This window comes from Eptesicus fuscus, chromosome 16 (genome assembly GCF_027574615.1).
Source record: "Eptesicus fuscus isolate TK198812 chromosome 16, DD_ASM_mEF_20220401, whole genome shotgun sequence".
Taxonomy (NCBI): Eukaryota; Metazoa; Chordata; class Mammalia; order Chiroptera; family Vespertilionidae; genus Eptesicus; species Eptesicus fuscus.
In genome coordinates this window covers 2,476,713-2,495,525 of record NC_072488.1, presented here as the reverse complement: position 1 = coordinate 2,495,525, position 18,813 = coordinate 2,476,713, and the positions used below count along the sequence as shown (strand labels likewise).

General features: G+C 57.7%; 1 protein-coding gene and 1 non-coding gene across 8 annotated transcripts in view; both read right to left on the bottom strand.

Annotated features, from left to right (window-relative positions):
• ATP6V1C2 (ATPase H+ transporting V1 subunit C2) overlaps nucleotides 1-13,913 on the bottom strand; it is a 29,443-nt gene extending 15,530 nt beyond the window's left edge. For 6 of the 7 annotated variants that reach the window (XM_054727865.1, XM_028140386.2, XM_028140388.2 and 3 more), the window contains exons 1-3: nucleotides 13,394-13,469; nucleotides 12,025-12,184; nucleotides 9,294-9,361 (exon numbers count right to left, since the gene is read on the bottom strand). In XM_054727865.1, coding sequence (XP_054583840.1) covers nucleotides 9,294-9,361; nucleotides 12,025-12,153 — 197 coding nt within the window. In that variant the 5' untranslated portion in view covers nucleotides 12,154-12,184; nucleotides 13,394-13,469. Of the gene's footprint in view, nucleotides 1-9,293; nucleotides 9,362-12,024; nucleotides 12,185-13,393; nucleotides 13,470-13,895 lie in introns of those variants that run through there. The other variant, XM_054727866.1, reaches the window with a different exon arrangement.
• A 3,901-nt stretch (nucleotides 13,914-17,814) lies between these two features.
• On the bottom strand, nucleotides 17,815-18,004 carry LOC114230354 (U2 spliceosomal RNA). The gene has a single exon (XR_003616254.2). It is a non-coding gene; the product is annotated as a U2 spliceosomal RNA (small nuclear RNA).
• Between the last annotated feature and the right edge of the window lie 809 nt (nucleotides 18,005-18,813).

Genomic DNA, 18,813 nt, shown 5'->3' with positions numbered 1-18,813 from the left:
CCGCGGAAAGGCCTGCGGAGACAAACAGACGTGGGGATTGCCGGAGGCCACAGGCTCCTGGGTCGCTGGCCAGGCCCGAGACAAGGCCTCGCTATTTCCTGTCTCGATTGTAGGGTAATAAATTGGACACAATATCAGTATTTTTTCCATAAGGCCCCTCCGCACTTAAAAGCCTTGCCTGTTCACCCTAAGAGAGTGTTGTGGGTTTTTTGTTTGTTTGGGGTGTGTGTGTGTGTGTGTGTGTATGTGTGTGTATGTGTATGTGTGTGTGTATGTGTGTGTGTGTGTGTGTGTGTGTTTAAGAGGAAAGCGCAGGCTCGCGGGCCCACATTTCTCCACCTGCAGAGGCGGCTGGGACATCCCAGAGCCTCTCCAACCGCCGGGGTGGGGGTGGGGTTGGGGTTGGGGTGGGAGGCGACTGCTAGTGGGAGCAGGGCTTCTTTCTAGATGAAGTTCTGAAATTCCATGGTGGGGGAGGGTCGCATTACTTTGCAAATGTACTGCGGCCTGGTGAGTCGCACACATCAGAGGGGTGACGCTGACAGCGCGGGAATGATTTCTCAAATGACAACGACATGTCCTGGCTCTGAGGGTGGGGACCCAGCCTGGAGGAGGGGCAGGACTGGCCTGGCCCTGGTGCTGGAGGCCACCCCTCTGCCAAGGGCTCGGCTCCCCCTCCCTCACCTCCGGCTTTACGGTGAGCGTGAGTGTCCGAGCGCAGCCCCGGTCCCCTCCCAGGGTCTCCTTGCCGCAGGCTTCCTTCCCCAGCCTCCTGCTGCTTCCCTCGCCTCTCCCAAGCTAGCTTCCCCCGTCCCTCCCTCCCTCGGCAGCTGGAGGAGTCTCCAAAAACACACATCTTAGCATGCCATCGTACTGTTTAAACTCTGCCCGTGGTTTCCCAAGACGTTCAAATATTGATGTTCTAACTCCTCAGCACAGTGGGCAAGCGAGAGCCTGGCCGGCCCCGCTTCCTCTCTCCGCCCCTCACTCTCCCGCCGCCCTGGAGGCACCTGGACGCAACAGCCCGCGCCCCCTCCTCGCAGCCCTCCCCACACAGACCCCCGTGCTGGCAACACACCCACTCGAATCGTGTTGCTTCTTTCTCACCAAAACCACCCGAATGCCCATCGCACACCGGGCAGTGCTGGGGAGACTGGAGTGATGGCCTCGTGCACACGGGTGGGACGGAAGCAGGTTAAGTTGTGAGGACGCGGACAGAGCCTGTCCTTGTGTTCGTGTGGGTTCGTTACTGCGTTATTTTCCAGATGAACTAACTGCAAACCTGCTTTTGCCCGCTCTCTGCCAAAGCTCCTCGGTCCCAGTGCACCCCTCACACGTGGCCACCTCCTGCGCGTCATTCCCATTTGCAGGGTTTTTTAGAAAAGCCTCCACAACGCCCACGGAGCATTTCTTACCTGCCAGGTTCACTAACACACCCACATCGGACCCCACATTTCACTAGAAAGGTCCTAGGGAAACGGGGACCCCCCGTCGCTGGTGGGAACGCGGGATGGTCAGCCAGAGATGACGGGCACATCGACCAAAACTGACCGGCAATCTGGTGCCGAGCGCTCACCCTGCAGACACACCTGCACACCTGCCCGTGCCAGGGGACGAGGCAGTGCGAGGCCACACGGGTGTGGCTGGCGGCAGGACCTCCCCAGGCACGTCAGTAAGCCGGGCGGCCACCCCGGGGCTGCGACGCCCAGGACATCCCCACGCAGCGTGCAGGGCCGAGGGAAGCTCTCTACGGGCAGCTGGGAGGAGTCTCCCGGGATGTGCAGGTGATGAAAAGGAGGCGGGATGCTCAGTAGCACACGGGGGTTACTACTTTGTGTCTAAAAAGGGAAATATAAAAATACTAGAGGCCCGGTGCATGAAAATTCATGCACAGGAGGGGGGGTCCCTCAGCCCGGCCTGCCCCCTCTCACAGTCCGGGAGCCCTCAGGTGTGGGAGGCGACCTGGTGATCAGGGGAAGGTGACGCCCCCATCACACCACTGCTGCTGCCACTGCCGGCAGCGCAAGCCTCGCTGGCCCTGGTTACCTGAGCCTCGGGAGGCCCTGGGCGGCTGGGGGGCTGAGGGGACTGGGGGACTCCAGAGGCAGGCGTCCCGGCGGGTCTGAGGGGACTGGGCACCACCATCTTGTGGTTGTGGGCACTGCCATCTTTGAGGATGGGGCAGTCAATTAGCATATTCCCTCCTTATTGGCTGTGGGTGCTGCCATCTTTGAGGGTGGGGCAGTCAATTAGCATATTCCCTCTTTATTAGATAGGATGTGCTGGGCCTGGCTAGTGTGGCTCAGTGGTTGAGCATCGACCTATGAACCAGGAGGTCAATTCCCGGTCAGGGCACATGCCAGGGTGGTGGGCTCCATCCCCAGTGGGGGGCGTGCAGGAGGCAGCCGGTCCATCTTTCTCCCTCATCATTGATGTTTCTCTCTCTCCCTCTCCCTTCTTCTCTCCGAAATCAATAAAATAAAAAGGTTTAAGAGAATTTTCAAAAATAAATAAATACAAATAAAAAGAACACGGGCTGCCGTGTGGAGAGTAGATAAGAGAAAATCAGGAGATGGGTTAGGAGTTTGGTGCAAAAATACAGGAAGGAGAGGAAGCCGGTGTGGAGGTAGAGGCCGGCGGGCACGGGACCGGTTTGGCGGGGACGCCCCAGGGCTGGTCCCGCTGGAGTCCGTGGACGGTCAGAAAAAAGGCGCCCCACTGTTTGCGTGAGCCCCGGGTGCGTGGGCCAGGAGCCTTCGCCGCGATGAGCAGACGGCGGACAAGGGCAGTCCCTGTGAGCTGGCTGTGGGGACGGTATTCACCCAGGACGTGACCCCGTGCAGAGAAGACCCTTTAAAGTCGCCACGGACGCCGGTGCAAAGCCAGCCCCAGCGAGCGAGCGGGCCGGGCTGAGGGCGGGCACGGAGGTGCGGGCCCCGGAGCCGGCCGAGGCCGAGGCCGGACACGCTGTGTGTGAACTCTAATCTCCGAGGAATCGTTCTGCGAATTTCACAACGTGGCCTCGGGCCGGGGCTGCACCGAGCGGCCGGCCGGCATTCCTTCCTTCCCTGCCGGCCAGCCTGGCTTCTGGTTTGGCGAGCGCGGCTGGGAGTCATGGGGGGCGAGGGGGGCCTACGGCAGTGCCTGGGGTGGGTGAGGGCAGGCGGGCTGGGGAGCTCCGTGCCGGGTGCCAGGGCCTGCGGCCAGGACAGGAGGCCAGCGGACCGGGTGAAGCCTGCGGGCGCCGCGTGTGGCCTGGCCCGCCGGCGACCGCCTCCGGGCGCTGCGTGCGCTCACCCGTGGCGCCACGTGTGGCTGCTCCTCCGCGCGCAGGCGGCGGCCCAGGTGCCACGAGGAACGGAGAACGGAGAAACGGAGAAACGGAGAGCACCTGGCAGCCGGCGCCCCGGGGTGAGCGAGGACCGGCAGCTACCGACGCGGGGACGCGGCCAGGCCAGGCGTGCGGACCTCAAGACAGAAAACGAGTCTGGCCGGCGGGGCGCAGGGGTTGAGCGTCAACTTATGAGCCAGGAGTTCAGGGTTCGATTTCTGGCCGGGGCACATGCCCAGGGTGCCCGCTCGGTCCCCATGAGGGGCGTGCAGGAGGCAGCCGATCCGTGATTCTCTCTCATCATTGATGTTTCCCTCTCCCTCTCCCTTCCTCTCTGAAAGCAATTAAAAAAAAAAAAAAAAGACAGAAAACAATACAAACAGAGGCCAGAGAACACCATTTGTCAACCCTGATGGAGGGACGGCTGTCGCAGAGCGTGACTCAGCCGGGAGTGGCCGCGGAGCACACGTATGAAAACGGGCGTGGCAGACATGCACATCCTTGACCCTGTCACTCCAGCGGGTGTCAGCTCGACAGAAGGGAGCCGGGAGGAGACACCGTCCCGGAGACCGAACGCGGAGGAGAAGAAGCACCGTGTCAGGTCAAAGCAAACCTCCGGTTCCCGAGGCAGAGACGCGCTGACTTCCTTCTCCAGCAGCAAAGCAACGGGAGAAAGGAACCAGAAACGGCCGCCCAAGGAGCCTCAGCCGGCCAGAGGCAGGTGTTCCTGGTAAGTGGGTGAATCTGGGTCCAGGGGGCACTCCCCTGTGGCCCCGCCCACCCGGCTCCTCCTTCCTCGTTTGGGCCGGGAAGGGGTCAGACCAGCTCCCTCCAGGCCTGGAAGCTTCCCAGGAACCTCTCTCCCACCCGCTCCTTCCGTTGGTCCTTGGGGGCCCACGTGTTCTACACTCTGGGGATGTACTTGTGCGAGCGCCTGGCTTGGTGGGACCCCCTGTCTGGCCGGGGAGACGACTATTAGTCAGACAACCCCCCAGGAGAGAGTTGATGTCCGCTCTGGTGAGTGCTACACGGGAGGGGCTCCGGGCGGGTAAATCAGAAGATCGGGGGGAGGGGGCAGTCAGGGGAGCTGAGCGGGGTGAGCAGGTGATGATGGGGGTGAATGGGGCGTGGGGAAGGTTTGGATCAGTTTTTGGAGCGAGCAGGAGAACAGGGAGCACGCACAGTAGGACTGCCAAGCCGCTTCAGGCATCTAGAAACCACACAGCACACAGAGGCATTCAACTGGTGTTTGTCTAACACACGCAGGTGATCTCCATCTGATGTTCTTGCCACAACAGAGAAGCTTGGGTAATTTTTAAAAATTATATTTTGCGCCCAGCTGGCGTGGCTCAGGGTTCAATTCCCAGTCAGGGCACAGGTTCGGGCTGTGGGCTTGATGCCCGGTGTGGGGCGTGCAGGAGGCAGCCGATCAGTGATTCTCTCTCCTCATTGATGTTTCTCTCTCTCTCTCCCTCTCCCTTCCTCTCTGAAACCAATAAAAATATATTAAAAAACAAAATAAAATTATATTTTGCTTCTCTGTAGAACGGCCTTCGGAGAACGGACTCCCTTACCACCCGCATGCACCCACGTGGTGAAGGAGAGTCCCCAGCCCGTCCCCCAGGAACCGCCGCCGTGCGGGTGACGGTGGCGAGGTGCCACAGGCGCCCACCAGGTATGTCCGAACGCCCGGGCGCCTGGGAACGTAGTATTTCAACCAGCACAGCAATCCAGGCTGCGATGCCGTGAAGGGCTCAAACGTTGGAAAAACAAAGGGGGGGGGGTAGCTTTTTAAAAGATAAAAAGGTTTGGTTTCCCAAAGGGTCGTGAGCTGCAGTGTAAGTACCGAGTCGGTGAACCAAGGCAGAACGGGGACATAAATCCAAAATACAGGGGAGGCCCCGTCCAGTAAGCGAACCCGCCTTCCCGCGGCATGGAAAAACAGTGCCGTGCCCCGGGGTGAATAAATAATAAAAGGATATGGAAACAATACACCTTGAGAACGCCTCTCCGTGCTGCTGGCCGGAGCGGCGGGCGGGGTCAGGCTGCCGGGCCACTCAGCCAGCGAGCGTTTATTTACCCACAACACGGGGTCCTGTTCAGAGCACCGGGGAGGGCGTTCTGGAAACCTGAAGCGGGTCTGGGACCTCGTTATTTTACCCCAACTCCAGGGTTCACCCCTGAGGCCCTGTGCCCTGCTATCTGGACTCGGTAAACGCTAGGAATAAGAATGGTGGGGGTCTCGCCCGGCGGGCGTGGCTCAGTGGTTGAGCGTCAACCTAGGAACCAGGAGGTCACGGTTCGATTCCCGGTCAGGGCACAGGCCCGGGTTGTAGGCTCGATCCCCAGTGTGGGGTGTGCAGGAGGCAGCCGACCCATGATTCTCTCTCATCATGGATGTTTCTGTCTCTCTCCCTCTCCCTTCCTCTCTGAAATCAAAAAAAAAAAAAGAAAGAATTTTTGGGGTCTCAAACCGACCATACCCTTTTTCTTTTCCCCTATAGGTAGGCTCGTGAGGTTATATACCCACAAGTAAAACAACACACGGTGATTTTCATCCTTACCACACCTAGCCTGTTTTTTTGAAAAACACACACACACACACACACACACACAAAAAAAAAAAAAAAACACCACAAAAATAAAAACAAAGAGCCCACCACTTGAATTCCTATGGGTCCTATGTGTTTCACAATTGTAGCCTCAACGTGGCTTGTTCACACATTTCATGTCATTCCTTAAACAGATGCTGTCCCACCCCCACAAGCAACTTGCACAACGAACCGGTACAGAACACAACACGAACACCTCCTAAAAACAACAACAACAACAACATAAAGGTGGAAGTAATAGTACTGCAGGATCGCAGACTTCCAGGGCGAGAGAGGGCTTTGGTGAGTCAGAGAGAGGGTAACGGCTTGAGCTGGGGAAGAAAGTAGGTGGCTAGGACAGGCCTGGAAAGGCCTAGAAAGAGAAAATGCCGAGGAGCGGTCATTTCTACAGCCAGGCCTGGGAGCGATGCACAGAGAAGCCAGCACCTGCCTCGCTGCACAGCCGCCTGCCGTGGCTCGTGGGGGCCGGGGAGCCAGGGCAATGGCAGCCCGGGGCCGTGGGCTGGCCCCAGGGCAGCTGTCAGCGCCCGCCTGCCGTGCAGAGCGGCCCAGGAAAGGAGCTGGTGCTTAGGGGCCAAGCCACTTGTTCTTGGATGTTAACTGGTCACAGAGCACGTCCTGGGATTGGATTTTACTCCCCTTCATTTTTTAAAAAAAATATGTTTTTACTGATTTCAGAGAGGAATGGAGAGAGAGAGAGAACTATCAATAACGAGAGAGAATCATCGATCAGCTGCCTCCTGGGGATCGAGCCCGCAACCTGGGCATGTGCCCCCGACTGGAATGGAACCCAGGGACCCTTCAGTCCGCAGGCCGACGCTCCATCCACTGAGCCACACCGGCTAGGGCTCCCCTCCATTCTTGATTTAACACAATTTTACTCCCCTTCAACCTTCCCTGAAAGCAGAGACGGTCGCTATTATCCCATTTTACAGATGAGAAAGCCAAAGGCTAGTTTTCTTTCTCAGTGGCTAAGAGCTGCACACTTGGGACGAGACTGGCCGTGGTGTGGTTAGCCCAACACCCCACACGGAGCTCCATGGCAGTGACACGGGAGTCTTTGAAGGCTTGGGCAATGAGTCCACGGAGAGCAGCTGCACAGAGAACCAGGTCCCTGGCCCCGGACGCCAGTGGTGAAGGTTAGAAATCCTGAAATACGTCCACCAGGACGCCTCGTTACACATTTTCCACAACAAGGCATCAGGAAAGGCAGTAGCAGCCGTAACACCAGCCCACTGACACGTGCCCACGGGCCCCGAAAATCTGAACCCTCCAAGGAGGCGGCGAGATCAGGTAGTCAGACCTGGGTCCTTTCAGGAGGTGCCTACGACCGTTTCCTCATCTAGCCTCTCTGCACTTGTTGTTGTTGTTGTTAATCCTCACCCACGGATATCTGTTCCATTGAGTTTTAGACAGAGTGGGAGGGAGGGGGAGAGACAGAGAGAGAAACATCGATGTGAGAGAGAGAGAGAGACATCGATTGGTTGCCTCCCGCACACGCCCCACCTAAGGGCGGGATATAACCCGGGGATCGAGCCTGCAACCTGGGATTGTGCCCTTAACTGGAATCGAACCCGGACCCTTCAGTCCGCAGGCCAATGCTCTATCCACTGAGCCAAACTGGCCAGGGCCCAAGGATATTTTTCCATTGCTCTTCAGAGGGAGTAGAAGGAAGGGAGGAGGGGAGAGAGGGAGAAGGAGAGAAGCATGGATGTGAGAGAGACAGCATTGACTGTTCCCCCTGGGGGCAGGAAATGCACCGGAAACCCAGGCAGATGTCCCTGACCAGGAACCAACCCTGAGCTCTGTCGTTGCCCAGGCTGATGCTCCAACCAGTGAGCCACCCAGGCAGGGCCCATCTGAATATTTTTTAAAAATCATTTGTTAAACAACAGATTTTCGTCTTCACCAAAACAAGGGATTATTATTCTAAAACCACCTAGTAAGTGATGGCAGATTCACATGGCATAATATTACAGTGCACTAGTTAATGGTGAGATAAAAAGAACAAGATATGAAAAGCAAGTTACAAAATATGTATGAAGTGATGTCACCTTTATTAATAGGTGGACATGTGTGAGTACATGTATGCATCAATGATATTTATGTGGCCCAGCCGGGTGGTGTTGCTCACTGGTTGAACATTGACCTATGAACCAGGAGATCAAGGTTCAGTTCCCAGTCAAGGGCACAGGCCTGGGTTTGGGGCTCAATCTCCAGTAGGGGGTGTGCAGGAGGCAGCTGATCAATGATTCTCTCATCATTATGTTTCTCTCTCTGTCTCTCTCCCTCTCTCTCAGAAATCAAAAATATATTTAAAAAGATAATATTTATGTGTAGGAAAAAATGGATGTGCATGCTGCAGATATAACAATTATGGGTGCTTTGCATTTTCTTTTTCATGCTTTTCTGGGATCTGTACATACTTTTCATGGTTTTGTACCAGCTGGTAAAAGTGTTCCTAGACGGCAAAGGATGCTCAGACTATAGCACCCTCATGCCCTTTGGGCGGGAGTGTTGACAAGAGCAGCTTCTCGGAGGGTCACCTGTACCATTTCCCAGCATTTCTCAACCATCTCACTTCCACGCGTGCACGAGAACAGTCCTCACAGGTTGTCTGTGCAGAAAAGACTAGAACACTTGAATGTCCACCCATAGGGAAATGGCAATGAATCAAGGCCACGTCTAGTCAAGGTGATCGCCAGGAGGAAGAACGCGCACTTAGGGACCGGCTCTCATCACGCGATCAGGTGCCGACGCGAGGTGCAGGCTGCGTGCCACCACTCGGATAAAACCACCGTGGAGCATACACTTGTGTGTGCGTGTGCGTGTGCGTGTGCCGGCCGTCCCGGAAGGCTCTCCTAGGGAAGCATAACCACGCCGCCGCCTTCAAAGGGGAGCAACAAGGGCGACGGGACGGGGAAGCCGGCCGGAGGGGAGCGGTTCTCACCGGATAGCTTTCCCCTGGGCTGTTGAATTTTTTACCACGCGCATATGTTACTCCACACACAACCCCAACAACGCCCTGGCACAGCCTGGGGGGGCACGGCCCCCCTTCTCTTCCTGCGGTGCCAGCACCTGAGCCACATCCTCTTTGTCCTCTTGGTGCTGAAGGCCGGCCCCCTAACAAGAGCCGCCTCCCGCAAGCAAGCGAAACTGGGGGGCCCTGCATGCTGCTGTCCACCAGCGCCCTCAGGGGACCCCCCCGTACCCCTCCCCCCCCACACACTCTTCCCGTGACTTCTAGGACCCGGTTCAGGCGGGTGTGGGCTCAGCCAAAGCCAGAGCCCTGTGTCTTCTGGCAACAGCGGCCGGCTCTCCCTGTTTGCAGTAAATAAGAAATCGTTTACCTTTCAGCAAAGGCATCGAGTTTCCCCAGCTCGTCCGAGAGGCCCACGAGGGAGTCCAAGGTCCCCACCTGGAGAGGGAGAGAGCCGTCAGGGGCCGGGGCTGCGGCGGAGGAGCCAGGGCGCCTTTCACCGCGGGGCCGGGCGTCTGTGCCCGCCGCCTGGCGTTAGTAGTCCTTGGTCAGTGGTCGGCAAACTCATCAGTCAACAGAGCCAAGTATCAACAGTACAACGATTGAAATTTCTTTTGAGAGCCGAATTTTTTAAACTTAAACTTCTTCTAACGTCACTTCTTCAACATAGACTCGCCCAGGCCGTGGCATTTTGTGGAAGAGCCACACTCAAGGGGCCAAAGAGCCGCGTGTGGCTCACGAGCCGCAGTTTGCCGGCCCCGGTCCTTGGTCAGTAGCCAAACTGGAACCTGGGAAGAGCTCTTGAGGGAAATCAGTGGATTTTTTAAAGTGTTTTTACATTTCTTTTTGCCAGTGGGGTCCATGGCCACGTTTGTGCCACAGGAAGACGGGACTAGGAGGTGGCGGCTGCCCTCCTGTGAGAGAGGTGGCCTGCTGGTCACAGGTTAACCCCGAGTCACGGGGCAGTCAGAGCAGAAAGCAGGTTAGAGAGATGCTCCTTCCAGAAGCCCCTTCTCCCAGCGCGTCCGCCCGCCCCTTCCTCTCTCCCCTTCGGGGGCATCACAGTGACGTGGCGGGCAGGGCAGCTTCTCCTCCCTCCCGTCACTCATGGAAGTCTCTCCCTGCTCAGATTACGCTCCACAACCTGCCTCTAAGCGTGGAGATCCTCAGAGGCTGAAATTGTATTGCAGGTCTATTTGCAGAATCAGAAGGAAAAACTCTGTGGTCACGTTAGCAGCCACCAATCAGACATTAAAAAAGTAGCTGGGAGCCCTGGGAGCTCAGTGGATAGAGCGTCGGCCTGAGGACGGAAGGGTCCCGGGTTCGATTCCCGTCAAGGGCATGTACTTCGGTTGCAGGCTCCTCCCTGGCCCGGGCTCTGTCCAGGCTCGTGCAGGAGGCAACCAATTGATGTGTTTCTCTGTCTTTCCCTCTCTCTTCCACTCTTCCTAAAATCAGCGGGAAATATCCTCGGTGAGGATTAAAAAAAAAAAAAAAAAACTGGGAAACTATGAAGCCTGGATATCTCTGGTACGAGAAGTGGCTTCTTCTTTTCTAATATATATTTTTTTGATTTTTTACAGAGAGGAAGGGAGAGCGACAGAAAGTCAGAAACATTGATGGGAGAGATACATCGATCAGCTGCTTCCTGCACACCCCCTACTGGGGATGTGCCCACAACCAAGGTACGTGCCCTTGACCGGAATTGAACCTGGGACCTTTCAGTCTGCAGGCCGACGCTCTATCCACTGAGCCAAACCAGTTAGGGCGAGAAGTGGCTTCTTTTCAAGAAATTTGATTTTAAGCAACTTTGGGCAGGGGTCCTGTATGTTTCCCTCTCTGTTCCCTCCAGCCTCGCACAGAGGGAATGCTGATGGGGGCTGAACGGACTCCCTGTCACAGCGGCCGTCACTGGACACACAGCGGCAGGTTCGGAAAGTCAGCAAGTTATGGGTTCAGATCCCGGAGCTGCCTCGCACCCTCGCTCCAGCCCCGCGCCCTTCCTCGGGCCCGAGTGTGGGACTTGCAAAGATTTGCGGTAATACGTTTAAAGTGCCTGACCCCGATCCCGCTCGGTAAACACTAGCAAAAGTAAAAGCAGAGTCCGGCCCGCGTGGCTCCGTGGCTGAGCGTCGACCTAGGAACCGGGAGGTCAGGGTTCGATTCCCGGTCAGGGCACAGGCCCGGGTTGGGGGCTCGATCCCCGGTGTGGGGCGTGCAGGAGGCAGCCGATCCGTGATTCTCTCCCATCACGGATGTTTCTGTCTCTCTCCCTCCCCCTTCCTCTCTGAAATCAATAAAAAAAAAAAAAAAAAGTAGAAGCATCACCAACAACTATGGCAGCTCCCGTGGGAAGGGTGCCCGGAGGTTGGGACGGGTGTGCGTGGCAGAGTGCGGGGCAGCGCGTCCCTCCGGCACTTGCAACGCGGCTCCCCCCTGGAAGCCCACCGTCTCGGAGCAGCGCGCACCGTCCCCTCCCTGAGAAGTGAGAGCTGTCCCTGTGTTTGTCTGTCCCGTGCGTTTCAACCGCACGTTGTTCTCCAAAGCAAGAGCCCTTAGACCACGCATGTCACACTCAAAGGCTAACACGGGCCAAACCAAGGAGGCCCACGGCCCGCAGGCTGGGAGTCTGACACGCTTGCCTAAGCCACTCCTGCTGTCAGATCTGTCTGTCTGTCCCCTGCCCGGCTGCCACCAACTCCCCCGCCTGCCTCTCCCACAGACCCCGGAGGACCCTGGGTTTCCCGCCCTGTCACGGCTGACACTCTCCACGCCTGAACACGTCAGCTATGTTATCGGTCTTCCCAGATGTGGACGAGGAGACAGGAAGAATCTGAAGCGATTCACCAGAAGCCAGGTGTGTGAGCTGCTCCTCCCACGGCGTGAAGACACCGCCCCCACCCCCGCTCCCCGCTCCTCCTGTCCTGTCGCTCCACGTCCCCCGGGACCACGACCCATTTGGGCGATGGCGTGGAGTCCCAGGCGGGCTCCGGGCTCCGGGCTCCCCGTCCACCCTCACCCCCGCCCTGACCGTCTCCTTGGCTTCCAGCAGACACCCCTCCGCCCCCCCCCGCCCCTCCCGCCTCCCCCCGGGACTGTACCTTGAAGTCGGGAATGGCGAACTTGGTGTTATACGACAGGTTGGACTTGGAGGTGACCGTGTTCATCCTCTCCAGCGCTTGTAAGTTTTCCTTGTCGCCGGGGGCAGAAATCAACCAAAACTCGGACATGCTTCCAGTCCTCTCCGATCCGGTCACTGACCTGAGCCGGAGCCGCAGCCACACACAGAAACGGGACAAGTCAGCGGCCTCTCCTTCCTCACCCTCCCTTCCCTGCTTCCCATTCTCTGCGCCTCTGACCTTCAGCTCAGATCCCATAGGACGCCCATCGGCGCAAGCTGATCTGCAATGTTCTCATCTCCGCCTGCAGCGCCCTCGGGTCTCCCCCAGGACTCCCCAAGGGGCTCCCTCCCGAGGGGGTTCTGACTGGTTTTCAGGGACAGCATGCTTCCTTCCCTCCGCTCCCCCAGACCAGTGACAGGCCCCACCCCACGTCGTAAACGGGGGACGGTACATGGGGCTGGGGGACCTTCAGGAATGACATTTCCTCCCTGCCACCGTGCACCTTCCGGGATGCAGGATGGGGTGGAGGTGGAGGCAGAGGGGAGACAAGGCCACCTGGGCCAACCCCAGGTCTTCGCTTACCGAACCTGAGCTGGGCCCCGGCTGTAAAAACGGGCTCAGGCCCCGGGGGGCGGCTCCTTGGTCAGAGCATCGCCCGCCCAGGTTCACTCAGGTTGCAGGTCTGATGCCTCCTCAGGGCAGATGCCCCTTCAGGGCACAGGCCAGAGTCCTCCAAGTTCCTCTCCCTTCCTTTCTCAAATCGATCAACACATGATTTTTAAGAACTTCAAGCAGACTTCAGAAGGAAGTCTTTTGGTGAAATAAGAAAAAAAAGGGGTTTGAAAGGTGTGTTTCCCGAGACTGGGTCGCCCTGCCCTGCCGAGCGGGGAGCCTGCTGGGCCGGCGGCGGCGGATTCTGGCCAGCGGCCTCCGACGCCCATTAGTCCTGCTCATTCGAACGTGCACACGCCCACACCGTCCTCCCTCGCTCCGGCCTCCCCTCCCGCGCCCCGCAGCGCCTCTGGGAGGCCGGGGGCGGCCCGGGATGTAGCTGAGACCCCTCGGGCAGCTTTTCTCTCCCACAGGCATCTCCCTGCGCTCAAGGTAAGCTCAGTCCTCCCGCCCCGCGCGCACCGCGCAGTGCTCTCCGTCGATGGCCTGGGGACAAGCTGGCCGTGCGCACCGCCCCAGAGGCCACCTGCCTGGCGCGGGGAGGGCGCAGCGGCGGCGCCGGCTCGGTTCCCACGGAGGAAGCTGTGCCCGGGACGCCCCGCGGGGATACAGGGACGCGGGCGGCGGGCGCGCCTCTCCCCCGCCGTCTCCGATCCCCGATCGCGCGTGTCCTTACCGGGAGCCGGCGGGCGGGCTGCGGGCAGACGGGCCGGGCGGACGGGGCGCGGGGCCGGAGCGCTCGGCCGGCTCCCGGGAGGCAGCGGCTGTGCGCGGCGCCCCGCCCCGAGCTTATATCCCCGCGGAGGCGGCCCCGCCCGCCCCGGGGATTTGCATACCGGGTCGCCGCCTCCCGCGATCCCGGGCTGGGGGCCGCGGGCCGCCCCGGGGACGGCGGAAAGGGGGCGCAAGCCCTCCCCGCGGGGGGCCGGGACCTGGCGAGGCGCTGGGAGGTCGGACGGGGTCGCCAGACCCGCAAAGCCCCGCGGAGCTGACCGGACGTGAGATGACCGAGCGAAGCGGGAGAGGCGGGGGCTCCCGGGACGGGGACACCTGCCCTCGCGGCCGCCGCCGCACCCCCAGCCCCGGGGACAGGGCTCGAGGGTCTCAGGGGAGATCGCCGAGAGACCGGGCTGGCCTGGGGAGAGCGAGCGCCCGCCGGCGCCCGGGTTGGCACACACCTGGGCAGAGCGCGGATCTCCGGGGCGGGGGCGAGCGCCGTCCCTGTTCCCCGGGACACTCCGCCCGCCCAGGCGCCCCCCTGGCCGGCGCGGGGAGGGACTTGGTGCCCGGCCCCGGGGGCGCAGGGGGCGCGCGGGCTCACCAACCCGGCCGCTACCGCGCGCGGGTTCCAACGCAAAACAAGAAAACTGGGCAGCCCTTCTCCGCGGAGGGCGGGCGGGCGGGAGCGCCTCTCCGGGGCGCTGTTTTCGGTGCTCGCTGGGAGGACTTCTGTTTGGTTTTTAACCTCAGGGTGACTCTTTGGGAGAAGGCATGGTTGCTGCCTTCCGAATGGGCGCCCCCTTCCTCATCGACGGCTGTGCACGCAGGACTGTGGGTGCGTCCAGACCTTGGGGAAGAGGCGAAGGGGGGCCCCGCCCGCCGGGAGGGAAGGCGGCTTTGGGTCACAGCCTGCGCCGCAATCCGGTTGTGGATGTGGGATTGGCCGTCTGGAGCTCCCGGCACCTGCGCCCCGCATCACCCTAATTGGGACACTCGTGCGCATTAGTCAGGCCTTGCGACACCTTCCCGAGGGAGGAAAACTGAAACCGGGATGGGGAAACCCGGTGTGCACGGCGCGGTTGGGTGGCAATTCCAGGGAAGGAGTGTCCCGGTGGACACGGACAATGGGTCTCCCGTTTTGCAACTTACCCACAATGCCATTCTTCCAGCCCGGGGAGACCGGCCCCGGAGCCGGAGCGGACGCCACGTCCCCACGCGCGGAGGGATGCGCGTGAACCGCCGGGCATCCACAGCAGGTTCCGGGCCCAGCCGTGGGTGGGACGCGGGCCTCTGCCCAGCCTGTCTCTGCCCAGCCGTTCCCACAAGCCTGCGAGGCCGGGCCGGGGCCCTGACGGGGAGCCCAGGGTTCCCATGGCCTGGATGTTTTCCTGCCTTGGAGCTCAGGACCACGGCCCGGCCTCAGCGCCCGGGGGACACGCCTGGAGGGCCCCAGCTTGCTCAGGGGCACCCTTCTTTCTGCAAAGACGGTTTCTTCCTGACGAGCTGGTTTCATGAAATAAGAGTCAGATACGGCCTGATGCCTGGAGATTAAGAAAACAATAAGGCCCCGGCGTGTCCCTTGTCTTCCTGATACCTCTCTCCTCAAAAACCTGCGAGTCTTTCACATCTCACACTGCTTCTCACACGTCGGGTTGTGTCATAGTTGGTGACACCACTGCTGTAAGGGTGACTTGACACTCCTCAAAGGACTTTTTTTTGTTTTGTTTTGTTTTTTTCTGCTTATAAAGGTAATCCTGTGCTTCTTACAGAGATTTTGGCGAACACCAAGAAGTAGGAAGAGGGAGGTAACACTATCACCTGCGCTTCCATGATCTGAAAATAACCACCACTAACATTCAAACTATCCGCATTACTTTTAAAAGATTCTTTATTGTTTGAAGTACTACATGAGTCTTCCTTCCCCCCCATTGATCACTCCCCAGCCCCCTCACCCCCCAGCACATGCCCTCACCCCCCTGTGTCCGTGTCCACGGGTTAGGCTCATATGCACACATACAAGTCCTTTGGTTGATCTCTCACCCCCACCCCCCGTCTTCCCTCTGAGGTTGGACGGTCTGTTCGATGCTTCTCTGTCTCTGGATCTATTTTTGTTCATCGGAATACGTTGTTCATTATATTCCACAAATGAGTGACATCATGTGATAATTATCTTTCTCCGACTGGCTTATTTCTATCCTTACTACTTGTTAATGCGTATTCATGTAAACAGATATAAACGTTCTGGCGCGAACGAGATTACAGAAACATTATACGTAAAGCCTGGCATCCTACTGTCAATCGCTTTCTTAAATTGATCAAATCTCCCGTATCAGTGAATTCAACCTGGTGTCACCAGCGGCTTAACAGAGCTCAGGACTTGAGTCAGAGACATTTGATTACAAAGGCAAATCAAGAGATCTTGTTAGACAACTTACATCTTGAAGGAGAGAGAGGGAGAGTTAAAAACCATACTAACTTGCCCAAGGGCATTTTGATTTGCAATTTTCCAAGGCAACCAGGCAGATCCTGGTCACTGGAGGCGACGTGTGCTATTCCCTCGTTTCCCTGTAAAGTGAGATCCGTCTTCAACGCAGAGAAATTGGCCACAGGCTGTGGGGCCTGATCCCTTGGTCTATTAGGAGAATATCAACTATCGTTCCCAGCATGGAAGGAGAGCCATTCCCTCCCGCGTATCAGCCCGAAGCAGCATTTAACGACCCATTTTCAACCCCCCTCGCCCCCCCCCACATCCCCCCACTTCCAAAACTTCTAGAACCTGCAGCAACAGGCTGCACGTTTACGTGCCCTGACCACTGATGCCCAAACCCCCGAGGTGAGGAAAAGGGCTGCCGCTCCGCGACCCGCGGGGACCAGGGCAGGAGAAGGCTCTCTTCCGAAACAGACGGGCGAGCAGGAAACGCACCGGCCCTGGCTCATCTCTGCTTGTTAAGAATCAGGCTTTGGCCAGATAGGCCCGAAATGGCCCCGCCGTTGGCAATGGTTACGCTGCGAGCCGGCTGACAGGTGAGCAGGAGCGAACAGTCCTGTCAGGTTTGGGAACCAGAAGAACGAGGCTGGCCCAGCGGGTCGGCTCCTCCGCGGCCTCTCCCAGATGGCTCCTTCTGGGCCTGGCTAGCGCTTGCTTCACGGACACGGCCCGGAGGATGCTCTGTCCACAGCAGCACAGGCACACGGCCCCCCGCCGTGGGCTCAGGTGAGTTCCAGGCTCCGCTGGGAAGAGCCCGGGGGGGTTTCTGGAGGCACAGCTCCCCAGAGGAGAAACATGGAGGTGGGATTGTCCCTTGCGAGGCCGTACGGTGTGGGAGAAACAGATTAGGCTTTGACGTGAGGCCATCGGTGATCGGCTTAACCTTGTCCATCCCCCCAAGAGGACCCGCCTTCCGCTTGTTCTGAGGCTGGTAGGGAATAGCATGGGAGGCCCTGGCTGGTGTGGCTCAGTGGATAGAGCGTTGGCCTGCAGACTGAAGGGTCTCAGGTTCGATCCCAGTCAAGGGCACATGCCCAGGTTGTGGGCTCAATCCCCCATAGGAGGCGTGCAGGAGGCAGCCGATCCATGATTCTCTTTTATTATTGATGTTTCTATCTCCCTTTCCATTCCTCTCTGAAATAACTAAAAATATACTTTAAAAAATTCCAATTTTGTAAAAAATCATATATAATACATAATATACATCTTAGAAGGACTATGTCATGATGGTAAAATAGGTTGTTGCTGAACACTTGTTAGCAGTTCACTTTTCACATTAGTATGAGTTAGCAATCCTGGTGTAAATGGATAATGGAAGCCGATTTATCACATGAGAGAAGGGAGTTACAGGTGCAGAGAAAGAGAAAACTAGAGCCCAGCCGGCGTGGCTCAGGGGTTGAGCGTTGCTATGAACCAAGAGGTCACGGTTCGATTCCCAGTCAGGGCACATGCCTGGGTTGTGGGCCCGAACCCCGGTGTGGGGCGTGCAGGCGGCAGCTGATCCATGATTCTCTCTCATCATTGATGTTTCTCTCCCTCTCTCCCCCTCTCCCTTCCTCTCTGAAATTAATAAAAATATATTTAATCAGAAAAAAAGAGAGGGAGAAAACTAGAATGAACCCTGAGTTGCTGGATTGGAACTAGAGGTATTAGTAATGAACTAGATTTAAGATGGATGGATGGATGGACGGATAGATGATAGATAGATAGATAGATGATAGATAGATAGATAGATAGATAGATAGATAGATAGATAGATAGATGATAGATAGATAGATAGATAATTTCCTCGCTCTGTTGATGGAGGGAACCTGGAAGCAATGTGTTACCAGTAGCACGGAGACACCTCAGTAGCCCACACCTTGATTTCGTTTCTGTCTTTCCCCGGAAGGGGGTGCATCACCCCAGGAGGTGCTGCAATACCGGGTCGGTGCGTGGAGTGGACGGAGCAAGCTCCCATTCCATCCCCTCATTTCAAAAATCCGTTGAACATGTTGTCCTTGGGTAAAGGACGTACCAGATACTGAACTGGTAAGAACCGATACTACACCTGACCTTAGCCCAAAGGCCCGAGGCGATGCTACCTTAACTGCCAAGCACCATTGTCCGCTCAAAGGACCCAGGCTCCGCGGAGAACTGGGGGGTGCCAGGGCTGGACTAGGGGCCGGTGAGGGGACAGGGTGTCTTCACCTTACCCTCAAACTGTTCAAAATAATAACATGTCTTTGTAAACGTGTAACCTCACCATATATCTGCATATCCATATCTGTGAACTCTTACAACTTCGCTAATTCTGGAATTACCCCTCCAGAAGGAAAACCTCCCTTTGCAGGCTGCAAAACACCCAGGGGATGGCACAGTTGAACCGGTCAGGTGTGTAGTATGTGAATGAAGTCTCAATACAGCTGCTTAACAAGAGGAAAGCAGCCACAAGTACCATCGAGGCTACTAAAAAGCTAACCCAAAACAAAGTCAGCTCAAGCGTGACCTGTCCTTTCATTTTTTTATTTTATTTTTTTATTGATTTCAGAGAGGATGGGAGAGGGAGAGAGAGAAACATCAACGATGAGAGTCATTGACCGGCTGCCTCCTGTATGCCCCCTACTGGGGATCGAGCCTGCAACCTGGGCCTGTGCCCTGACTAGGAATCGAACCCGGGACCTCTTGGTCCATGGGATGATGTTCAATCCAGTGAGCCACCACAGCCGGGCAAGCATGACCCGCCTTGGAAAACCTTTCTCGATCCTTGTTCGAATTCCCACATTACCTGGCGTCTCGCATGCCCCCACCAGTTTTCAGTGCGCGAGGCTGTAGTCCTGGGTTACTCCTCTGTCCCCACCGCGGACGGCACGTCGCTTAGAGGGCCGGGGCCACACCTCGCCCTCCTG